The sequence below is a fragment of the Aspergillus melleus genome (assembly GCF_016097325.1).
Source record: "Aspergillus melleus strain CBS 546.65 chromosome Unknown contig5, whole genome shotgun sequence".
NCBI classification, from domain to species: Eukaryota; Fungi; Ascomycota; class Eurotiomycetes; order Eurotiales; family Aspergillaceae; genus Aspergillus; species Aspergillus melleus.
The window spans coordinates 1,523,682-1,543,032 of NW_025763374.1; the positions used below are offsets into that span (position 1 = coordinate 1,523,682).

The 19,351-nt window shown below is 53.1% G+C and overlaps 9 protein-coding genes across 9 annotated transcripts; 5 read left to right on the forward strand and 4 right to left on the reverse strand.

Annotated features, from left to right (window-relative positions):
• Positions 1-29: 29 nt before the first annotated feature.
• Positions 30-2,079, forward strand: EPL1 (Enhancer of polycomb-like protein 1; the record flags this gene model as incomplete). The annotated part of the gene is made up of 4 exons (XM_046090684.1): positions 30-170; positions 314-712; positions 878-1,174; positions 1,231-2,079. 4 exons carry the CDS (start codon positions 30-32, stop codon positions 2,077-2,079), a joined length of 1,686 nt encoding a protein of 561 aa, XP_045946659.1.
• Positions 2,080-2,624: 545 nt separating this feature from the next.
• On the reverse strand, positions 2,625-4,348 carry RMS1 (ribosomal lysine N-methyltransferase; the record flags this gene model as incomplete). Its single annotated transcript, XM_046090685.1, has 4 exons — positions 2,625-3,113; positions 3,180-3,407; positions 3,487-4,079; positions 4,198-4,348. 4 exons carry the CDS (start codon positions 4,346-4,348, stop codon positions 2,625-2,627), a joined length of 1,461 nt encoding a protein of 486 aa, XP_045946660.1.
• Positions 4,349-4,855: 507 nt separating this feature from the next.
• On the forward strand, positions 4,856-6,030 carry kae1 (O-sialoglycoprotein endopeptidase; the record flags this gene model as incomplete). Its single annotated transcript, XM_046090686.1, has 2 exons — positions 4,856-5,207; positions 5,321-6,030. 2 exons carry the CDS (start codon positions 4,856-4,858, stop codon positions 6,028-6,030), a joined length of 1,062 nt encoding a protein of 353 aa, XP_045946661.1.
• Positions 6,031-6,121: 91 nt separating this feature from the next.
• GAL83 (putative Snf1 kinase complex beta-subunit Gal83) lies at positions 6,122-8,503 on the reverse strand. Its single transcript, XM_046090687.1, has 3 exons — positions 7,383-8,503; positions 6,707-7,316; positions 6,122-6,643 (listed from the first exon to the last, which is right to left on the reverse strand). The coding sequence occupies exons 1-3, from the start codon at positions 8,120-8,122 to the stop codon at positions 6,596-6,598; spliced, it is 1,398 nt and encodes a 465-aa protein (XP_045946662.1). The 5' UTR covers positions 8,123-8,503; the 3' UTR covers positions 6,122-6,595.
• Positions 8,504-8,806: 303 nt separating this feature from the next.
• LDX57_008967 (uncharacterized protein) lies at positions 8,807-9,361 on the forward strand (the record flags this gene model as incomplete). Its single annotated transcript, XM_046090688.1, has 2 exons — positions 8,807-8,980; positions 9,047-9,361. The coding sequence occupies 2 exons, from the start codon at positions 8,807-8,809 to the stop codon at positions 9,359-9,361; spliced, it is 489 nt and encodes a 162-aa protein (XP_045946663.1).
• Positions 9,362-9,625: 264 nt separating this feature from the next.
• On the forward strand, positions 9,626-12,028 carry MNN2_3 (alpha-mannosyltransferase). Its single transcript, XM_046090689.1, has one exon. It carries the CDS (start codon positions 10,016-10,018, stop codon positions 11,504-11,506), a length of 1,491 nt encoding a protein of 496 aa, XP_045946664.1. The 5' UTR covers positions 9,626-10,015; the 3' UTR covers positions 11,507-12,028.
• A 220-nt stretch (positions 12,029-12,248) lies between these two features.
• Positions 12,249-14,455, reverse strand: LDX57_008969 (protein kinase COQ8; the record flags this gene model as incomplete). Its single annotated transcript, XM_046090690.1, has 3 exons — positions 12,249-13,357; positions 13,408-13,690; positions 13,748-14,455. 3 exons carry the CDS (start codon positions 14,453-14,455, stop codon positions 12,249-12,251), a joined length of 2,100 nt encoding a protein of 699 aa, XP_045946665.1.
• Positions 14,456-14,806: 351 nt separating this feature from the next.
• On the forward strand, positions 14,807-15,837 carry LDX57_008970 (urease accessory protein UreF; the record flags this gene model as incomplete). The annotated part of the gene is made up of 2 exons (XM_046090691.1): positions 14,807-14,951; positions 15,068-15,837. 2 exons carry the CDS (start codon positions 14,807-14,809, stop codon positions 15,835-15,837), a joined length of 915 nt encoding a protein of 304 aa, XP_045946666.1.
• A 644-nt stretch (positions 15,838-16,481) lies between these two features.
• BRE1 (E3 ubiquitin-protein ligase BRE1) lies at positions 16,482-19,101 on the reverse strand (the record flags this gene model as incomplete). The annotated part of the gene is made up of 6 exons (XM_046090692.1): positions 16,482-16,655; positions 16,717-17,790; positions 17,846-18,399; positions 18,469-18,517; positions 18,626-18,769; positions 18,913-19,101. 6 exons carry the CDS (start codon positions 19,099-19,101, stop codon positions 16,482-16,484), a joined length of 2,184 nt encoding a protein of 727 aa, XP_045946667.1.
• Positions 19,102-19,351: the final 250 nt, after the last annotated feature.

Consider the following 19,351-nt stretch of genomic DNA (forward strand, 5'->3'; position numbering starts at 1 on the left):
CCAAAGTTCGCATGACTAGGTACGGGGGAATGGGGAGGACGCGCCCGAAAAAGCTCACCTCCAAGGCCTCAATCCCCATAGTTCGAGAACAGGACATAGATGTCCTTGAGGACGAAGTCCAAAATGCCCTCCAACAGATCGAGACCGGTGTTGAGAAGGCGGAGGAGTCGGTGAGTCGCTCTCCCCCCGAATCGGCTTGGCCCATCCCTGCACATATCACGTGACATCATCACGACCCGTCCGCCCCGTGAAAATTTCGCACCCCAGATATAGACCCCCCAAAACGGTGCCGACTAACGCGATTTTCCCATAGGAATTCCATCTTCAAGTCGCAATTAGTGCAACGGCCCAAGGAAAAGTAAATGAAGCTCACATCCCAACGCCGGAGACGCTCCTCAGTAATCTCCGATATGACGAGCTCTACCCTCCTACCTTTTCGCAACCCGCGACGTACATCCGCTTCTCCTCCACTGTGGAGGACTGTTGCGGATGTCCGTATAATATGACCGAGGAGGATGATGTGTTCCTCAAGATTATGAACCAAAAGCGGGAGGCTGGCGAACCGCCGTGCACCGAGGACCAATTCGAAGAAGTCATGAATTTCTTCGAGGAGACCACGCAGACCAAGCAACCATTTGCAGCAGTAGATAACCCGCCTGTCCTGAGTTTTGCAGACATGCAGGAGTCCATGGACGCAGCCGTAGAGGACAGCGTAAAGCAATTCGCCAAGGGCATATACGAGCATTGGAAGTCAAGGAGGACGGGCACTGGCAACCGATCTCTCGTGTCAAACCTCAAGGCAAGTACCCTGTTTCCAATCGCAATCGCGAAGCTCGAAATCGGCGTGCAAAACGTCAAGCGCTAACCTTTTGTACAGTTCGAGACTGGCCAAGACACGGATGACTCTGACCCATATGTCTGCTTCCGTAGGCGGGAAGTTCGCCAGATTCGCAAGACCCGTGGCAGAGACGCTCAGAGTGCCGATAAGCTGAGGAGACTCAGGAAAGAACTCGAAGACGCTCGGCAATTGGTCGCTTTGGTGCGCCAGCGCGAGCTGGCAAGGAAGGAGATGCTTTTAGTCGAAAAGCAAGTCTTCCTGCAACGGTCCGAAGTCAAGGAGATGAAGAGGAAACTCAACATCAAGGACGACGACGAGGACCTCATCAACCAGAAGGTAAGCGTCGAATCATGGTCATCGTTGTATGGTACGGATGCTAATCCCATTGATAGCCCAAGAAGAAGCCGGCAGAAGTGCCAGCAGCACAGCGTCCAGCAGCTCCCCAACTTCGGATGCCGCCAAAGGCCAGCACCCAGGTCACGGACGACTTGCAGCTGCTGGAGGACGTGCAAGCGGAAAAAGAGAACGAGATTATGCGCGATATCAAGCAGAATATCACCAAGCACATCAAGTGGAACGAGGGCTATTTGGACCTCACCACCGTGCCTCTCTCACCGTCTCCCGAGAGAACTTTCGATGCTGCTTTCCGGCCGGCAATTACCACCCAATTGCCAACCCCTCCATCATCCGATTCGTCAGAGAACATGTCGGGTTCAGCTTTAGATACCTTCAATTCCTTAGCCTTCCGAGATAATTTCGCTCATCATGCCATGGAGTTGAGTGACGACACGAGCAAGATGCCTGCATTCCGGAGGCGTATCGGGCGTGGCGGACGCTTGTGGATTGACCGTCGAAACTTCGCCTCGCGCTGTAGAGCAGAGATGGATCCTTGGAAGGCCGATCGATTCAAGTATGACCAGGAGGATTCGGACGAGGAGCCGGAGTATGAGTGCGATCCGTACGACATCAACCTTATGCAGCATCGGGCCATGATAGTGGCCAAAGCCCGGGATCAAGCTGCAGCTCAAGCACATGCGCAGGCGCAGGCAGCACAGGCCCAGGCCCAGGCCCAGGCCCAAGCTCAAGCACAGGCCCAGGCCCAAGCTCAAGCACAGGCCCAAGCCCAAGCACAGCAGCGGCGACTGCAAGCCGAACAATCGGCCAGCAACCCACCAAACATGGGACAGACAATGGGATCAAATCCCGGGCCTGGTGCCATTGCCCCTGTAGCCGACGCTTGAGCTGGGCTTCCTTTTTTCTTCTTTTCTCCCCTCTTTCTCCCTCTTATCCTTTTAATCTCTCGCGCCCTTCTATTCCCTTTTTTCTATTTTCCCTCTCACTCCTTCCCCCGCATTTGACAGGCGTTCTTCAAGCTTGTTTTCTTCTCACGCACCCTTGTACTTTTACTCCCCTGACACGCTGATCGTGAGATGTCCGAGAGTTCTCTCGATTGCAACCCCATACCCCCACATCCACCTGCTTCTTGAGCAGGATGAAACAAACAAAAAATTTCAGGATAATGTCGCAGATGGATGGTTTTTCTTTTTCTCATGACATGACCCTGATATGCCGCTGTTAGTGTACATAGTGACTTGTTCTTTTTCTTTTTCTCTTCGACGCCGATCAGTCGATAGACTCTTGTATGGATAGCGAAGCTATGAAGTCAGCAACGAAATAAACAAAAATCTAATATCAGATACATATCGAGAAAAAAAGAAGATTCAAGATATAACCTTTCTTATCATGCGCGACGGATCAAAAAAGCAACGCCTGCTGTAGATAGATTTCAAGATCTCAGAAACTTGCTCGCTCGGGATTCATCATCGTCGCCATTGGCAGCCCGCTTTTGGCCGTTCTGCGACGAGTTCGCAAGATGATTGTGGATCAAGGTGGCTAGATTTTGCAGAATTTCCTTCTCGCCTAAACGGACTTGGATAGCCATTCTGTAACGACGGGCCGTTTCTTCAGAGAGGCCAGGGGCCCCGGAATGGGCCAGTTGGGCCAAGAGCTCCTGGTCCTGCGCAATTGTCGTGCCATACTGCGCTTGTTTCAGCTGAATAGCTTTCATGAAGATGGCTCCTTCTGTCGGACCGAAAGCGGGCTTCGGGGCCTTCTGCTTGGACCGGTATTGCTCCAATTGTTCGACCGGGAGAGTCAACGTCCGGAGCAGCAAAGAAAGTTCATCCGTAACGATGTTCTCGATCAAACTATGCGGCGATATCCTAGGAATGACGTATCCATCGTCGAGAAGTTCCAAGTACTCGAGAAGTTCAAGCTATGGCCACACGTTAGTATGATCTTTAGAAGAAAGCCCCTGAAGGACTGAGGAGAGGATGATTACCGGAGGCTGTTCCTCGGCATCGGCATTTTCCAAGCTAGCAGCTTCGCAAATGATCTCCAGTGGTAGCTCGACGACGTCGTAAGGAGCGTAATTATCCGTAACGTAGCCGTACCGTCGGAGGAGATCAGCACGGGGGATCTCCCCGTAATCATTGAAGACCTCAGCCCCAGGGGTGATAGGTTTGATGGCTTTCATCGTGAAAGTATTTTCATCTTGGAAGAGACGCGCCTAGAACATGTGTTAATGTGAGCATGTGCGTGGGGAACTGAAATAAAAAAAAACCGTGGGTCTTCTGGGAGAGGCTCACGTTGTTCTGGTCCGCATTGGCATTCAGGAGATCCGCCAACGGAACCATACCCTTGGGCAGCATCTCCTCTTCGTCAGTCAGATAGCCGTCTTCCCCATCATCATTCTCCTCTTCATCTTCCGGCTTCTCAATATCAAAGGCGTAGGCCATAATAAGGGATCCCATAACGTGGGCAAGGTTGAGGAGCACTTCAGTGCCGGCATCACCGTCGTAAGAAGCAAGCCCCTCAATCGGAGGGAAAAGGTTCGGATTGGCGCGCACGATGGGGGCGATGGTCTGAAGGATAGATTTCTCGGCACCTTCCTTTCCAATCTTTTCGATGATGGAACTGCCCTGAAGCTCTTGCAGTTCCGGGGCGGACCAGAACATCAGGGTGTCAAATTTTCGAGGTAGCACTTTGAAGTACGGGGCCCAGGCAGATTGCTCGCCGAGCAGAAACTCGTAGATCATGACTAGCATCAAAGACAGCCATGGGCCCAACTCTTCCAGGTTCTTGGAGAGTCGATCCTTCAATTGGGAGTTGCGAGTCGACAGAATGAGATCGCGCGGGATGGTAAAAAGCTCTTCACCTTCGGCAATATCGGCTTGAGCCACTGCAAAAGCGATGATGGACAATCAGAGAGCCGTTCTCACAAACTCAGAACGAGTGACTTGAAAATGGTGGAGCAGATCGACCAGGACGAGCGGTCTTCGCTGGGAATAGGAACGTACCGACGCCTCTGCCGGCAGCCTGAGATCTCAGATCGGCAATGCGGATTTTAGGGTTGATTTGAACCCCCGGCTTCCCAGCCAGCCAGTGCAGAAACTCATCTGACTGATGCTGGAAATGATCCGGATCAGGGAAGTGAGCTGTGGAAGACATGGCGTCGTAAAGAGGGCTGCTGCGGAGCAAAGGAAGAGGTGAATAAGCTAGAGGTCAGACCACAAACAAGCGAATGGTCTCCGACTCTAGAGGGCTCTCAGGGGACAAAGGAACGAAAGGGAAGGACAAAGAGGGTCCAGACAAGACGGGAGTAACACCGCAGCGTAAGGATGGCAGGACTGTTCAGCAGAGAATGTGTGCGAAAAGCGAATCTAATAATAATAATAATAGTCCAGGTAAAGTGGGTTTGGGTAAATGGAGACGGCGTGGACGTACTCCGTAGTAGAGACCACTAATTGACGGGAGTAGTAAGCAGTAAATCACGGGCCCCGTCGGATAAACGCTGCGGCCGCCCCAATCGATAACGTTGCCCCTCCATCAATTATCGGTGGCTTTTTTTTTTGTGGTCTATGAACGGCGCTTTCTGTCCCTTCAGAGGCAGTGAAAATTCCCAGATTTAATTTCCCCTGTCTTCTGAGTTTCTCACCTTAGAATTCTAACGGCACCATGATCGCCATCGGTATGGAGGGCTCTGCCAACAAGCTTGGCGTGGGCATCATGTTGCATCCCGAGAATGGCAGCCCCCCGCAGGTGCTCGCGAACATCCGGCACACCTACGTTTCTCCGCCCGGCGAGGGCTTTCTCCCCAAGGACACGGCCCGCCATCACCGGTCGTGGGTGGTCAAGTTGGTCAAGAAGGCGCTCAAGGAAGCTCGGTTGTCTGTCCGCGATGTGGATTGTATTTGTTTCACGAAAGGACCCGGCATGGGTGCCCCTCTGCAGAGCGTCGCGATTGCCGCCCGCATGCTGAGTTTGCTCTGGGGCAAGGAATTGGTGGGTGTGAACCACTGTGTTGGACGTACGTATAGCCTTAAAACCATGGTGTTCTGTAATTCGATTCACTGTCGTCGTATTCTTTTTATGATAAACCCGTCGTGATGTGTAGGCCCAGCACTAACGGCCTCTATACAGATATCGAGATGGGCCGACTCATCACCGGCTCCACCAACCCGGTCGTCCTCTACGTGTCGGGAGGAAACACACAGGTGATCGCATACAGCTCGCAACGATACCGCATCTTCGGCGAAACACTGGACATTGCGGTGGGTAACTGTCTCGACCGATTTGCGCGCACATTACACATCTCCAACGATCCGGCGCCGGGATACAACATCGAACAACTGGCGAAGAAGGGACAACAACTGGTCGACCTCCCATACACGGTGAAAGGCATGGACTGTTCTTTCTCGGGGATACTGGCGGCGGTCGACGGATTGGCCGCGACATATGGGCTGGGCGGAGAAGAGAAGCCGGGCAACGGGAACCCTGCAGATTCCGATCGGCCAACCCGGGAGGACCTGTGCTTCTCGCTCCAAGAAACGATCTTCTCCATGCTGGTGGAGATCACGGAACGCGCGATGGCGCATGTCGGATCGAAGGAGGTGCTCATCGTGGGTGGAGTCGGCTGTAACGAAAGACTACAAGAGATGATGGGGATAATGGCTCGAGATCGAGGGGGCAGTGTACACGCGACGGATGAGAGGTTCTGCATTGACAATGGGATTATGATTGCGCAGGCGGGGATGCTTGCATACAAGACCGGTTTCACGACGCCTCTGAAAGACTCCACCTGCACGCAGCGCTTCCGGACGGATGATGTGTTTGTCAAGTGGAGGGATTAACGTTGTCTTCAGAGTTCTTTTCATGATTACAAAAGGGCAAACACAAAAGTTTAGAAGACAAAATAATGTAGAATTGGCTAATGACATTGGATGTGTCCAGCATACAAATGCACTAGCGTGACAGTTATAACTAACTTAACACAACAGGTCCAGGCTAAATCGATTTTGAATGCCAAGAAATCCCCATTGCTCATCCAGCATTTCTTGATGCTCCTTAACATGATCAACATACCAGATGGAAAATATCCGATCCCATAAGTGGCTTGCTACATACTCCGACACCCGTGGAGGGATGAACGACAACAGACCTTTGTCCAAGGAGCAACCAGACGACAATTGCACAATCATAGCAATTGTCCTTATTCACAACCATCAGAAGTAGTGCATTTCCTAAACTTGCAAGGTGACTCACGAAGAGCTTCCCAGATGTATATGAAAGCGAAAAAAGAAAAAGAAACGCTAATGTCCAGTGGCGCTTCTTCGGTGCGGCGAAAGTACAATCGTGCTGCTGGCCGAATAGGACGGAGTGATGAGATATACAATAGCACATTCTCTACAGCACGTGCTAACCTGTAATGTCTCCTGTCGGCTTATACAGTATTGTCGTCACATACTGCGAAGAGTTTTATTAGCAAGAGCCTTCTCAATGGCATGCATCAAAGCTGCAACAACCTACCTTGCGTTTGTATCTAGTCGTTACGCTCGTAGCGAGGACACCATTCTTGATGCTGCTCGTGGCAAGATGATTCAGAACCGTGTGGTTGGGGTAGTTCAGAACGCTGCTGTCGTCCTTCATCGGCGTCGTGCCATTCAAGATGGACTTCCCGAGGAACAGAGGGAGACTTGGCGGAGTAGGCGCTTCACCGATGATGTTGACGGCTTGCTGATAAGCGGGGGTCTCTTGGGTTTCATCCTCCCTGTCCAAGTCGACGAGGAATTGCGGAAGAATACCGCGGAAATCGCCCATAGGTATCTCCTCGGGCTCTTCCTTTTCGGACTGGTCCTCCACGGTGGATTCATCCTGCGATGCTCCCACCGGATCGGACGGTGCTTGGGGTGTGTGCACGCCTGGAGTCGCAGCATTCCGCGAGGTCCTGTCGCTGTGGCTTCGCGACCGGTTTACATCGCCCGCGCTCACTTCAACATAATTGACCAAGTGGTTGGTGAAGTCCACTGCGGTGGGGAGGGTATCCGATGCTCTCATTTCGCCATCTACAATGAATTTCAAATGATGTGTTCCCGGGCGAAGGTTCAATTTTGCCGACAAAACCCCGGAATTATTTTCGCTGTTCCAGACAATTTGTTAGCACCATCACCAGATAGCATCTGATACTGCAGAGCGTGATACGTACCTGTGCAGACGGAATTTCTTCTCCCAATTCACAAATGTTCCGGTGACATAAACCTTGTCGCCCGGAGCCGTCCATTCTATTATCGTGGGCACGGCCCGGCCAACACCAGTGCTAGCATTGGGTTGAAGATCATCTATCATCTCGTCGTCGTCGGCAACCGTGCTGCTCAATTGTGATTTTCTCGGACCGGCGCCCTCCTCTAGCAGCGGGTCGGAAGGAGGCGATCCCATGTATGAATCATCGGGCCCGATGATGGGCGAGCCGGGCGTAGTCGTCGCATCGCCGATCGGTAGGGGCATCCGAGGCGGACGCTGAAGATGAGTGGACGCACTGTAGTACGTATTGTGAGGCGGAGCAGACGGTGCTACGGACGGGTAGGGCTCACGTCTCGCGGCTGTACGAGAGACCGGCACCTGCACCGGGTTCGACGGATCGGGGGCGGAGATGTCCTTCGGACGGGATTCCGGCTTCTTTGATTCGGAAACATTTCGTGCGGTCGAATCGGCAGGATTGCGGGGTTGTAGACGTTGTTGCGCCGGTGCATGGGTTTGTGACGTTGAATGCCCCGTGGCCGTTTCTTTGGAGGCGGAGGGGTCGACCGCAGTGGCCTTGGAGGTACCGGAAGACGCATTGAGCGACGGTTGGCGGGTTACTTTTCTTTCTGTAGAGGGCGGCGGTGTTGAAGGGCTCGCAGCTGACGGAATTTCCCCGGTAGGGCCCTTGGAAGGGTTGTTGCCCATCTGGAGAGGAACGAGCGCAAGGGCGCGACAGACCGGGGGAGGGAAAGGAAGAAGGTGGGTGAGGAGGGGGAAAAAGTAGGGACGAGATGAAATGCCGGCGTAGTTTAGTAGACCAGCATTAGAGCATCAACCCCGCGCAGGCAGGTAGAAGAGAATAAGAACCAAAATAGAAAACGGGGCGAAGGAGATTGACGGTGTGGGGGGGGGGGGCAACAGGCCAGTGACAGTTGACTTAGGATGACGAGGAGGATGATGACGATGTCGGCGACCCCAGAAAGAGAGGACGAGAGAGAGGGAGAGTCTGGCCCAGACGCTTTCCGCTCTAGGGCTTAGGGCTCGGCGGGGCCTGAATGCCCGACCGTTATCTCCGAGAACGTTCCCTTCATCTTCCTATTGTAACGTCTACAGATGGCCTGACGTGGAAGAAGATGATCCAGACCTTTGCAAAAGAGGAGCTTCCAAGCAGATTCTACTTGTTATGTCCTCCGTACTCCGTCGAAGATGTTGGGTCGGTGGCATCGAGGTCAGCCTTGGTTTCTGCCGGGCCAGAAGGCGGTGGGAGAGAACCATCTGCCGGGCAGTCCGCGGGCATCGTGTTTCTCCTTGTCTTGAGATGAACGGGACGGAGAGAAGCCATGTTTGCTTGAAATTGAGGGCTGATACTACTCTCTCTCCGTCCAAATAATGGCCTGGCTATCAGCAGTTTCAACAGTACTCTCTCTGACAGCCTATCCCATAACTTATCTCGCCTACTTTGGATATGGCGTCTTGCGACTACTCGTAAACTTACTGATAGGCCTGGCCCGCTATCCGCTGCGATTAGTCCTTCTCCCCTTCAGGGTCCTGGCTCAATTCGAGGTTAGCGAACCACCATACTCATGTTACTTCATCGTGCTTCGCAGTTGTAGCTTATCACCTTCCCAGGCCATTCTCATCTTCATCACGGCAGCCGCCTGTATTGGTCTCGTTCTTGGCGTGATGTTGTATTGCACCACGCACTTGACGGTCGAACTGTTCAATCAATGGCTGGGGTTCATCGTCTCGAGCTCCCCCTTGAAGCCGGATATTGAATCTATAAACAAGAGATACGCGAGACCGGGTACTTCGGCTCTGGTCAGTGGTGGCCGTCTAGAATGGGGCGGAAAGAAGTCCCTTGAACCTTGGGGTGCGAGTGGGCCTTCGACTTCGACCATACTGGAGGAGGACGATGAATACAGCTCGGCATACTTGGAGGACTAAAGACGACCTCGAGAGAACGCAGTCGGTTGATCAGGGAGTTAACAGTCAACCGTCATTCTGACTAGATTAGCAAATGGAATATGGACTGAGGATTTAAAAAATTGCGTATATCATATAATATCGTTTAAAAGATAAAACATATTAAACCAACCAATTTAATTTCAGTCCAAATGAAATAAGATTAGCGACGTCATTAGCGACGGAGACGAGATCCGCGGGGACCAGCGAAGGACCGCGACTCGTTTCATCATCACATCACCTCCGGATACACGTGGAGATCGTCGTCTTTTCTTTTCACCTCCCTCGCTCATTATCGATTTATTTTGCCGTCCAATTTTTTCTCGGGTGATCCTATTGCGCCACTCTCTTGACACCTGTCTCACTCTGCCGCATTCGCAGACTCACGACCCTCTTGGACTTGCATATCGTTCCTCCGCCGACCATATGCTTGCGCGTCCTTAACATCAGAGCTTTTTGCTCGACCCTTGCGACTCCTGTCCACTTTGTCGCATTGACTCTGTCAAAATTTCTTGCTGAAACATCCCATAGTATATCAACTGAGATCGCATTTGGTCGTCTTCGTCAGCTTGATTCGGCCGGTCGCGCCACTTTCATTTCCATTCTCACATTAACACTGATTATCCTTTCTTTACAATGTTTCTTCCCCGACCACTGTCGCGGGTGCGAACCTTACTGCTGGCAGTGGTTCTCGCCTCGATATTAACCTGGTCACTGAGGAATTGGCGGCAACAGGTAGAGTCGCAATCGACCATATCTACAGACGGGACATTATCATCATCCAACCCCCAAAAAATGATCGGGCAAGACATCGAGGGCCACATTCGGTTCTGGCGACATCTCCAACATCTGCTGGCTGTCAATGAGCCGAAGACCGAACCGCCGCTGCGACTGGGCTCGGCGCCGTCCATCCGATTCGAAGAGGCGAATCCGGACGACCGACCGGAGATGCTGGACATGCTGCCCGAGGATGTCGAGGCGATGAAGGGAGCGCATAGTGGGTTCGTCGAGGAAATCAAGAAGAATGCGCCAAAATTGCACTATGCGCCCAACACGAGGGGGCTGGTTTCCACGGCGGGAGGCTCATATCTGCCGGTCTTGGTCATCTCGCTACGAATGCTGCGGCAGACAGGTTCCGAATTGCCAGTCGAGGTGTTTCTGGCCGATGAGGAGGAGTATGAGGACTACATCTGCGACGTGGTCCTTCCATCTCTGAATGCGCGCTGCGTGGTCCTCTCGCATATCCTGGACGCCGTTCCCAAGATCATGGACATCCAGAAATACCAGTTCAAGCTGTTCGCTATGTTGTTTTCCTCCTTCGAGGAGATCCTGTTCCTCGACGCCGATGCGTTCCCGCTGCGGCAGCCGGAATCGCTGTTCACCAGCGAGCCGTTTAAGTCCAAGAACATGGTGACCTGGCCGGATTTCTGGGCCTCCACCGTCTCTTCGTACTACTACGAGATCGCATCCCAGCCGATGCCTGAAAAAGCCATCCGCCAGTCCAGCGAGTCCGGCGAGGTACTACTCTCGAAGAAAACGCACCTGAAGACGCTTCTCCTCAGTACCTACTACAATTTCTGGGGTCCCGATCTCTACTACGCCCTACTGTCGCAAGGCGCCGCCGGAGAAGGCGACAAGGAGACGTTCGTCGCCGCGGCGCTCGCTCTGGAGGAGCCCTACTACCAAGTGTCCGAGCCCATCTGCGCCATCGGCCACCGCATCAAGGACGGCATGGCTGGCTCCGCCATGGTCCAGTACGACCCCATCGAGGATTACGCATTGACGCAGAAGGGCGAGTGGCGTGTGCATGGCTCCAAGGCGGCGCCGCCTCGCGCGTTCTTCATCCACGCCAACTTCCCCAAATTCAACCCGGCCACGGTCTTCGATGAACAAGCCGTCAATCCGGCCTTCGACGAGAGCGGTAGCTACACGCGCGCCTGGACAATCCCCGAGGATGTGATCGAGGGATTCGGCACAGACGTGGAACGGCAGTTCTGGAAGGAGATTCTCTGGACGGCCTGCGAACTGGAAACTAAGTTCAAGTCGTGGGACGGCCGGAAGGGGATCTGTAAAGGGGTCAAGAAGTACTGGAATGCTATGTTCATGGATACCAAATCTGAAAGTTAAGGCTCAGACCTACGAACCTCTCATCCTTTTGGGTTTATTGCATTTACCTGAGCTGTTTGCCTTGGCAACGATACCAAAGGATTACGACTACATTCACTTACCGTCTCAGAAAAGCCAAATATTGGCGAGCTCAACTCTTGCCCTCTCCAACCCTATCACTCCACACCTTTTCTATGAAAGCTCGGGTCAGCCGATATGTCATCAGTGCCCACTGAAATATGTCATCTGCCTTTCTTTGCCTTCTTCTGCTCTCCAGCGAAAAAGAGCAAGCGAGGGAGGAAAGACATTGCAAACTAAATGGCATCCACATCATCACTGCATGAACAACACTCCACACGAACAAACAGCTCATCAGGGCAGGTCCCATGCATGCTGTCTGCTGACGTTTGTCATGCGTCGACGATGCATTTGTTCAAACAACTGCGAGCAAAATGGCCGATTTTCCACTTCTCCTTTTCTCCTTCTCCATTTCTTTTTCTCTTTTCGGTCTATATTGGTTATCGTGGTTCTCTTATATTCTTCTATACTTTTCTCGTTCCTTTTGGAAATAGAATTCTTGTTCTATCTATTATATCCATGATCTGTATGTATATAATATAGTACCATTTATATTCGTACATATTCTATATGATAATTTACAGGGAGTTGACAGGGTCTTTGGCTTTGCCTTTTCGCCGCAGATATAATAACACAGAGGGTAGAATGGGTATGATCCGATCCGATCGGTACTGGTTGACTCGCTTCATTGAGATCCAGCGCCGAGACCGGACGCATCGGCTTTCTTCATCGCGTCAGCAAACAGATCCTTACAGCGCACTTGACTTCCCAGCCGCGCGCATAGCAGGAACGCGCCGCTCAGCTTGCGATGCAGACTATACGTCTCCTCAGGGGGAGGGGCCAGTCGCTCATGGATCATAACGGGGATCAGGCCGCGCACGCGGTCCGTGATGGTCTGGTTGCTGAAGTTGTACACGTCGGGGGAGGAGTCCATGAAGGGTTCAGCGAGGGTGAGGATGGAGGTGACGTGGGCGTCGACCATGGCCTTGGACTCGTGGCCGGTGAGGTAGCCCAGTTCGATGGACAGACGGTGGCAGGTCTCGCGGTCGTTGATGGACGCGGCGCGCAGAGTCTGAATGTATCGGGTGATGAATTCGTCGGGGTATTCGCGCGAGGCGCCGAAGTCGAGAAGCTCGAGGCGGTTGGTCTGCGCGTTGTAGAGGAAGTTGGTCCAGTTGGGGTCCGTCTGCATGTATTTAAATTCGGCAATCTCGCGCAGACAGAGACGCAGAATCTGCGTGCCGATCCAGTTGCGCTGTTCCTGGCTGAAGTCCTGGATTTTGGTGACGGCGACGCCCTCCAGACGCTCCATGGTTAGGACGTGGCGGCCGGACGCCTCGGGGATGATTTCGGGCACCACGAAGACGGGGTCATCCCGGAGGAGGTCTCTAAAGCGGTTGCCGCATTCGGCTTCGCGGATGTAGTCGCATTCCCAGGCGAGTTCTGTGCGAGCGTTGGCGATGGTCTTGTCTAGGTAAAGGCCGCGAGGGAGCATGCGCGAGGCTGTGAGCAGGAGCGACAGGTTGTTCAGGTCGGAGTCAATGGAATCCGCGACGCCGGGGTACTGGACTTTCACCGCGACGCGCTGGCCGGTCTTCTTGAGCACGGCGCCATGGACTTGACCTATCGATGCTGCAGCCATGGGGATCTCGTCGAATGACGAGTATAGATCGCGCCAGTTAGGGCCCAGGTTGTCGGCCAGAACTTTGTCGCGTTGAGAAGCAGGCATGTAATCTGCCCGGTCTTGGACCCGTTGGAGGACCACGTTCAGCGACTCCGGAAGCATTTTGGAGTCTACAGAAGGTCAGTCATGGAGAGACATGCGATCCGCGCGCTGGACGAACCTTGGAAGCTCATCATTTGCCCCAGTTTAAGCGCAGCCCCGCGCATCTTAGAGAGCTTGGCCACCAGTCGTTCCATGTTTCCTGCGCTGAGTATAAGCGATCCAGTGCTGTCCTCCTTGCTACCAGTTACCCTTCGCAGCCCCTCGCCAACCGCACCAAAAGCCATCGACGTTGCCAGTCCACCATATTGCCAAAGTCTTCCTAGACGAGACGAGGGAATTCGCGATTCGACCATCTTATACGTCTCACGTGATTGTGGTGCCGCGGCAGTTGGCGGCGTTGTCTGTACCAAGAATGTTAGCGTCCAAGTTTGCTACTCGACCGCGTCTATTCCACGCACCTCTGGTATATCCGAGGCGATGTCCTCCACAATGCGGGTCTCAACCGGACTCTTGGCCTCCGCAGCTGGTTTCTTGGAAAGCATCCGAGCCACTCTTGGACTGTGGAAGATCTCGCTCATCATTTCCTCCGGGATCTCATCCTTTTCCGCAGTAGATTTCTCGGGGCCGGCGGACGAGTGAAACACATCGGCATTGATCTGACTCTGGACATTTTGTTGGGTATCACTGGCGTTCTTGGGCACCTTGACTCGAGGAAGGCCGGACAGTTCCGGAGTCGATGCTTGAGACGGTTTGTAGAATGTTTCCTGCTGCGCACTGATGTCCACCTTGCTTGTGCCATCCGCCACCGAATGCCCAGCAGCCTTCGAAGGAATTTGCGCCTCCGATTGCCGTTGCGACCTCCTTGCTTCTTCCGGGGAAAGCGACGCCGCGGCGTTTGATGGTTCGTACGGCGGACGAGGGGCGTCGGCGGGTTGGGACTTCGGCGAGAAGTCAGAGGGATCGGGCTCGTTGAATCGCTTCGCCAGCGCGGCGGCCGCCTGCGCGGTGATGATCAGACCGTCGGCCTGGGCTTTGATGCCCTTGGTGAGCGAGGACGTCCTGGCAAAGACATCGAGCTGGCGTTGGCGCACAGCAAGGTGCTTCCCTGCGACGGACTTGGCGACATTGAGGAGCTGGATGGCGTCCAGCAGACGCTTTCCCGACATAATAGCGGTGTAGTATCTGGGCTAGGGGGAAGAAGGAGGAGGAGGAGAGCCTACGCCGAGGGGCTGCCTAGCGAACTGACTCGCATGCTGGGACTCTGTGAGAAAATGATGATGTCGTTCCGCCCCTTCGGCCAACTGCCACCCACCGAAGCCGGTCGCCGAGACCCGTTTTTCTGCCGGGCCAGACCGCCCGATCGGGCAACGCCGAAAGTCTTATCGGCGAAAGTATTAACCAAAAAAAAGTATAGATAAGAACGTCGCCCCCCCCGGTTGTCGGCCCTCTCTGGTCCCTCTCCTCTCCTCTCTTCTCTTTACCATGCTTCTTTACTTTCCTCCCTAAAGAATGTGTCAATGCCTGGGAAATCGAACATAGTTGACTTGGAGAAAGAGATCGCTGATCTCGAGTATCGTCTACACAATGCTAGAACCCGTCTAGCCCTGAACTCCGAGCCCGGGGAAAGTGGCGAATCGTCCTCCTACTTGCCCCTCCCTGCCGGTAAGTGAGAAAGCAAGACAGGATCAGGTCCAGGTCTGGCCTTGCGCGAGGCTTTCCGTGAAAAAGAAACATCAAAAAAATCCAGAAATTAACTGAGAGATTGGATTCAATCGCAGATGCCGTACCACTCGTCCCAACGCACGCGCTGTTGCTGCTGTCCGATTCCGCCCTCCCGCTCGGCTCGTTCGCCTACTCCAGCGGTCTGGAATCATACCTCGCTCACAACAAGCCGCTCCCTCGATCAGTCACACCGCTCGCATCCTTCCACCGCTTTTTGAAACTCTCCATGGCCTCAATGGCAAGCACCTCGCTTCCGTACGTACTCGCCGGGTTCCGAAACCCACAGGAGCTGGAAACTCTCGACAACGACCTGGACGCATCAACTCCTTGCGTGGTGGCGCAGCGAGCGAGCGTCGCCCAGGGTCGCGCACTGATTGGGGTCTGGGAGCGCGCGTTTCGCGGCACGTACGCCTCGGGGCCGTTTCTCGCTGGGCCAACGGCCGCGCAAGCGGTGAAGACCATCGAGGCGTTCGCGGACGCGCTGAAGTCGTCGCTCGGGGACGCAAACGAATTGGGCCCCAAGGGTCATTTGGCGCCGCTCTGGGGCGTCGTCTGTCTGGCCATGGGCATGGACGCGCATCAGACGGCGTATGTGTTCATGTTGAACCACGCCAAGGCGGTTCTCAGCGCCGCAGTCCGGGCGTCGGTGATGGGCCCTTACCAGGCGCAAAATGTCCTGGCGAGCAAGCACCTGCAGGACATGATCGCAGACCGCATCGACCGGGAATGGGACACGCCGGTCGAGGACGCGGGGCAGGTGGTGCCTCCGCTAGATTTATGGGTGGGCCGACACGAACTGTTATATAGCAGGATTTTTAATTCTTAATAAAACAAAGTTCTATACCAACATGTTGGTTGCTGCGAAGGAAAAATAGTAAAAAAAGACAAAACAATGCCATCATCGGCGGCGTGACTCCATAATATCGATGCAATTCATCATCCTTATTCTCGTCCATCAACTTCCAAGCTAATCCTACACTTCATGTCTTGTTGTTCCCACACAGAAATGCCAGTCGAACATTTGACGTGGGTATCCAAAAAAGAATCTCACTTCCAGCAAAAGAAAAAGGGAAACAAGGTAAATGATAAAAAATCAGAACAAAACCCAAGTGGGAACCCGGATGCCAGAAGATCCGCCATAGTATGCAAAGAGAACCTCTGCTCAAGAGAACAAGTCGAACGCCGGCCCTTCTGAAATCCTATCCTGCTAAACCGCAAGCAGCAAAACACCGCACCATGAACCTTTTTTCCATGATTTAGGGGGATGAAAGGGGGGAAAGATAATAAAATGAAAAGAAATGAAAAGGGGGCAATAAAATCGAGTAAAAGAAAATGGATGAGATCGAAAGGGAAAGGAAGAAGAAAAGAAAATAAGAAAGAAATGAAAAAGGAAATAAATGAAAAAGACGGCAGGGAGAAAGGAAAAACTATGGTACACGAAGACGTAATGCCATTGGCAATGGTCCGAAATCACAGGGTGATATGCATATAGTCGTTATTCCCAAAGGATTTGTTGCAGTTGGGACACTTTCGAGATCGCGAAGTGAGGCGTTCTTCAACACATTCCTTGCAGAATACATGGCCGCACGTCTTGATGGCGGTGTTCTTGAAGTTTCGGCGGCACACGGTACAAAGAGCTAGAGTCTTGGGGTTGAAAGTTAGTGCCATGTATATACTTACTTGCAAGCAGGCGGGAAAAGCTTACTCGTAGCATCTCATATTCAGACGATGAGTTTCCGAGACTCTTATTCTTCCAGTTGTCCAGACTCTTTTTTGTATCCGCGAGCGTCACTTTCATACCCTCAAGCTCCGTCTCGGCTTGACGACAAGCGCTCGAAGCGTTGGCCAAAGTGGTGTCTTTGGACACGGACAAGGCCTTGAGCTCGGTAATCTGTCCCTTCAAACCGTCCATAACAATGCCGGTCTCCGTGATTTGTTGCTGTGCACTGTGGTACTTGCTGGCCATCGAGTGCAATGCTTCCTTGGTTTCGCTGACCTGCTTCTCCATGTTCGCCAGTAAAGAACGACTGGCTGCTTCCGACTCCTTCAACTGCGAGACAATATCCGAGCTCTTCGCATTCTGCATTCTTAGCGTCCGGACTTCCATCTCCCGTGCCTCCTTGCTTTTCATGGCCGCGAAGTATTTCTGGTCGGCCTTGGACTTCTCAGCCGTTAATCGGGCAACTTTCTCTTCCAAGCCGCTGAGATCAGTAACTTTCTGCGAGGCTAACGAGGAGTATTTCTTGCACGCCGTTTGCATGGATGCAAGTTCGGTGTTGAGCATGGCGTATTGGCGTTCTAGATTCTGGTAGTTGGCCCGTAGTTCTTCTATCGGGGGTTCCCCGGCCTCTGCTTGTTCCGCCCTCGCCTTTTCGACTTGCAACCGCAATCGGGCTACCTCGGATTCCAACGACGCGATTCGAGCATTCCCGGCATCCGCTAGTTCCTGGATCTTGATGGACGAGATCTTCTCTTGTTCCTGGGCAGCCTTTCGCATCTGCTGGTCGGCCAGAAGCTCATCACGTGCATTCCGTATGCGGGCCAAGTCGGTCTCGGCGCGCATCAATTGCGCCTCCTTTTCGGCGATCACATTCTGCGTTTCCTCGTCCACTTGGTTGCGGTAGGCGGTTCGCTCGGATCGTAATTTCACTGCCTCCTCCCGCAGCTGCACATTTGTCGCCTCCAGGTGGTTGATGCGCTTGATCACGTCGTCGTATTGAGATCGTAAATGCTTGAACAGATCCGTGTGCGCGTAGTCGTCGTCCGTGAGTTTGGTACGCTAAATCCCAATGGGTTAGTCAGCCATCGCTGGCCACGGGATAACCGAAACCCACCTTGATATTCAAGTCGGTCATTTGGCTGAGAAGAGTCGCATTTTCCGCCTCCAACTTCTGGATCTGCTCCTTCTGTTTCTCGGAAATGGCGGAGAGTTTCTTGTGGTGGGTTTCGTCCAGTTCCGGGCTGCGGTCACCACCGGGGGTGGCACCATTGGCGGGGGACTGTTCCTCTCGAGCGGCGGACGCACTGCCATCGCCTCCGGGCCGCTGGGCACCAAAGATGTACTGTTTCTCTAACTTGGCCACGGTCAAGCTGCGTGCGCGATCGAGTTTCTTCTCGGCCACCATGTACCGTAAAGATGCCTCTTCCAGACTCTCTTCCAGCTGTTGCTTTTCCGAGAGTGCCTTTTCCAGTTCCGCGATGGTCGTTTTCTCTTCTGCCAATTTCTTTGCAAGTTGATTTTGCAAATCCGACACATCGGGCGTCACCTTGGGCGAAGTAGAAAGGAAACGTGAGATAACATCGCGGATATCGTCCGAGCGGGTTTTTAGATGCTTCTCAAAATTCTCAGAATCATCGAAGAGCAAGGAGCTTTGGAAACTGGGCCTCCCTAAAGAACCATGTTAGAAACGATTGTTCCAGTGAAAGGTAATGACGATCGGCAGGAAGTTCCACCCACCCTTGTTCTCTTCCGGTGTCCCAAGGAGGATTTTGATCTCGTCAATCAACTGGTAGGCTTTGACGTTAGAACACTGGCTTCAAATATTCACATATAAAATTACATATACGGGTTATATGCATTAAACACGACCTCTCAATGGAACCAATGGACTCACCTGGTTATACCACGAATCAATCACACGGAGATGTTCATTATGATAGGTAGTGGCCTTGGACATCTGGCTCAGTTTGGCCTCCAGGGAGACCTTCTCACGTTTGTACTCCTGCATCTGTCGCCATATCGCATCCTTTTGGAATCGCTGTTCATGAAAGAAAAAAGAATGAAGTCAATAAAAACTGCCCTTCTAAAAGAATCGCCGCAGTGGGTTCTGCGCTTAAATATGATTTAGAGAATCCTTGGGATAATGAACCCCCCAAATGGATAGGGAAGGGGGGAACTCACCTCTAGGTCATCTTTCCAGGGCATATCGGCGTCAGGATGCGGCTTGCTACCACCATTGACAGAAGTCGCCTGCTTCTTCAACGGTGGTGCCGATTCATTGTTTTCATACGTGGCGGCTCTCTTCCGGTCTTCCATCTTGACAAAACCGGACTCGGGAGATGCGACGGGGGATGCTTCGGCGGCCGGCATCAGTGGCTAGAAGGACATGCGAAGGATGAAGCTGTCTCCACTGAGCAGCAGAAAGCCGGGAGCAGAGACCGCAACAGACTCCGACCGTAAAAGAGGACAGGGTGTAGTGATGGGGAGGGGGGAAGAAGTTGAGATAAGCAAGACTTGGATGGAAGCCAGGAGGATTTTCGGCCTGCGAGTTAGCGTCGCTCTAGCGCCTCCCACGTGACCGCGCCCACTTTCCCCGGGGGTTCAGACGAACGGCGCATCT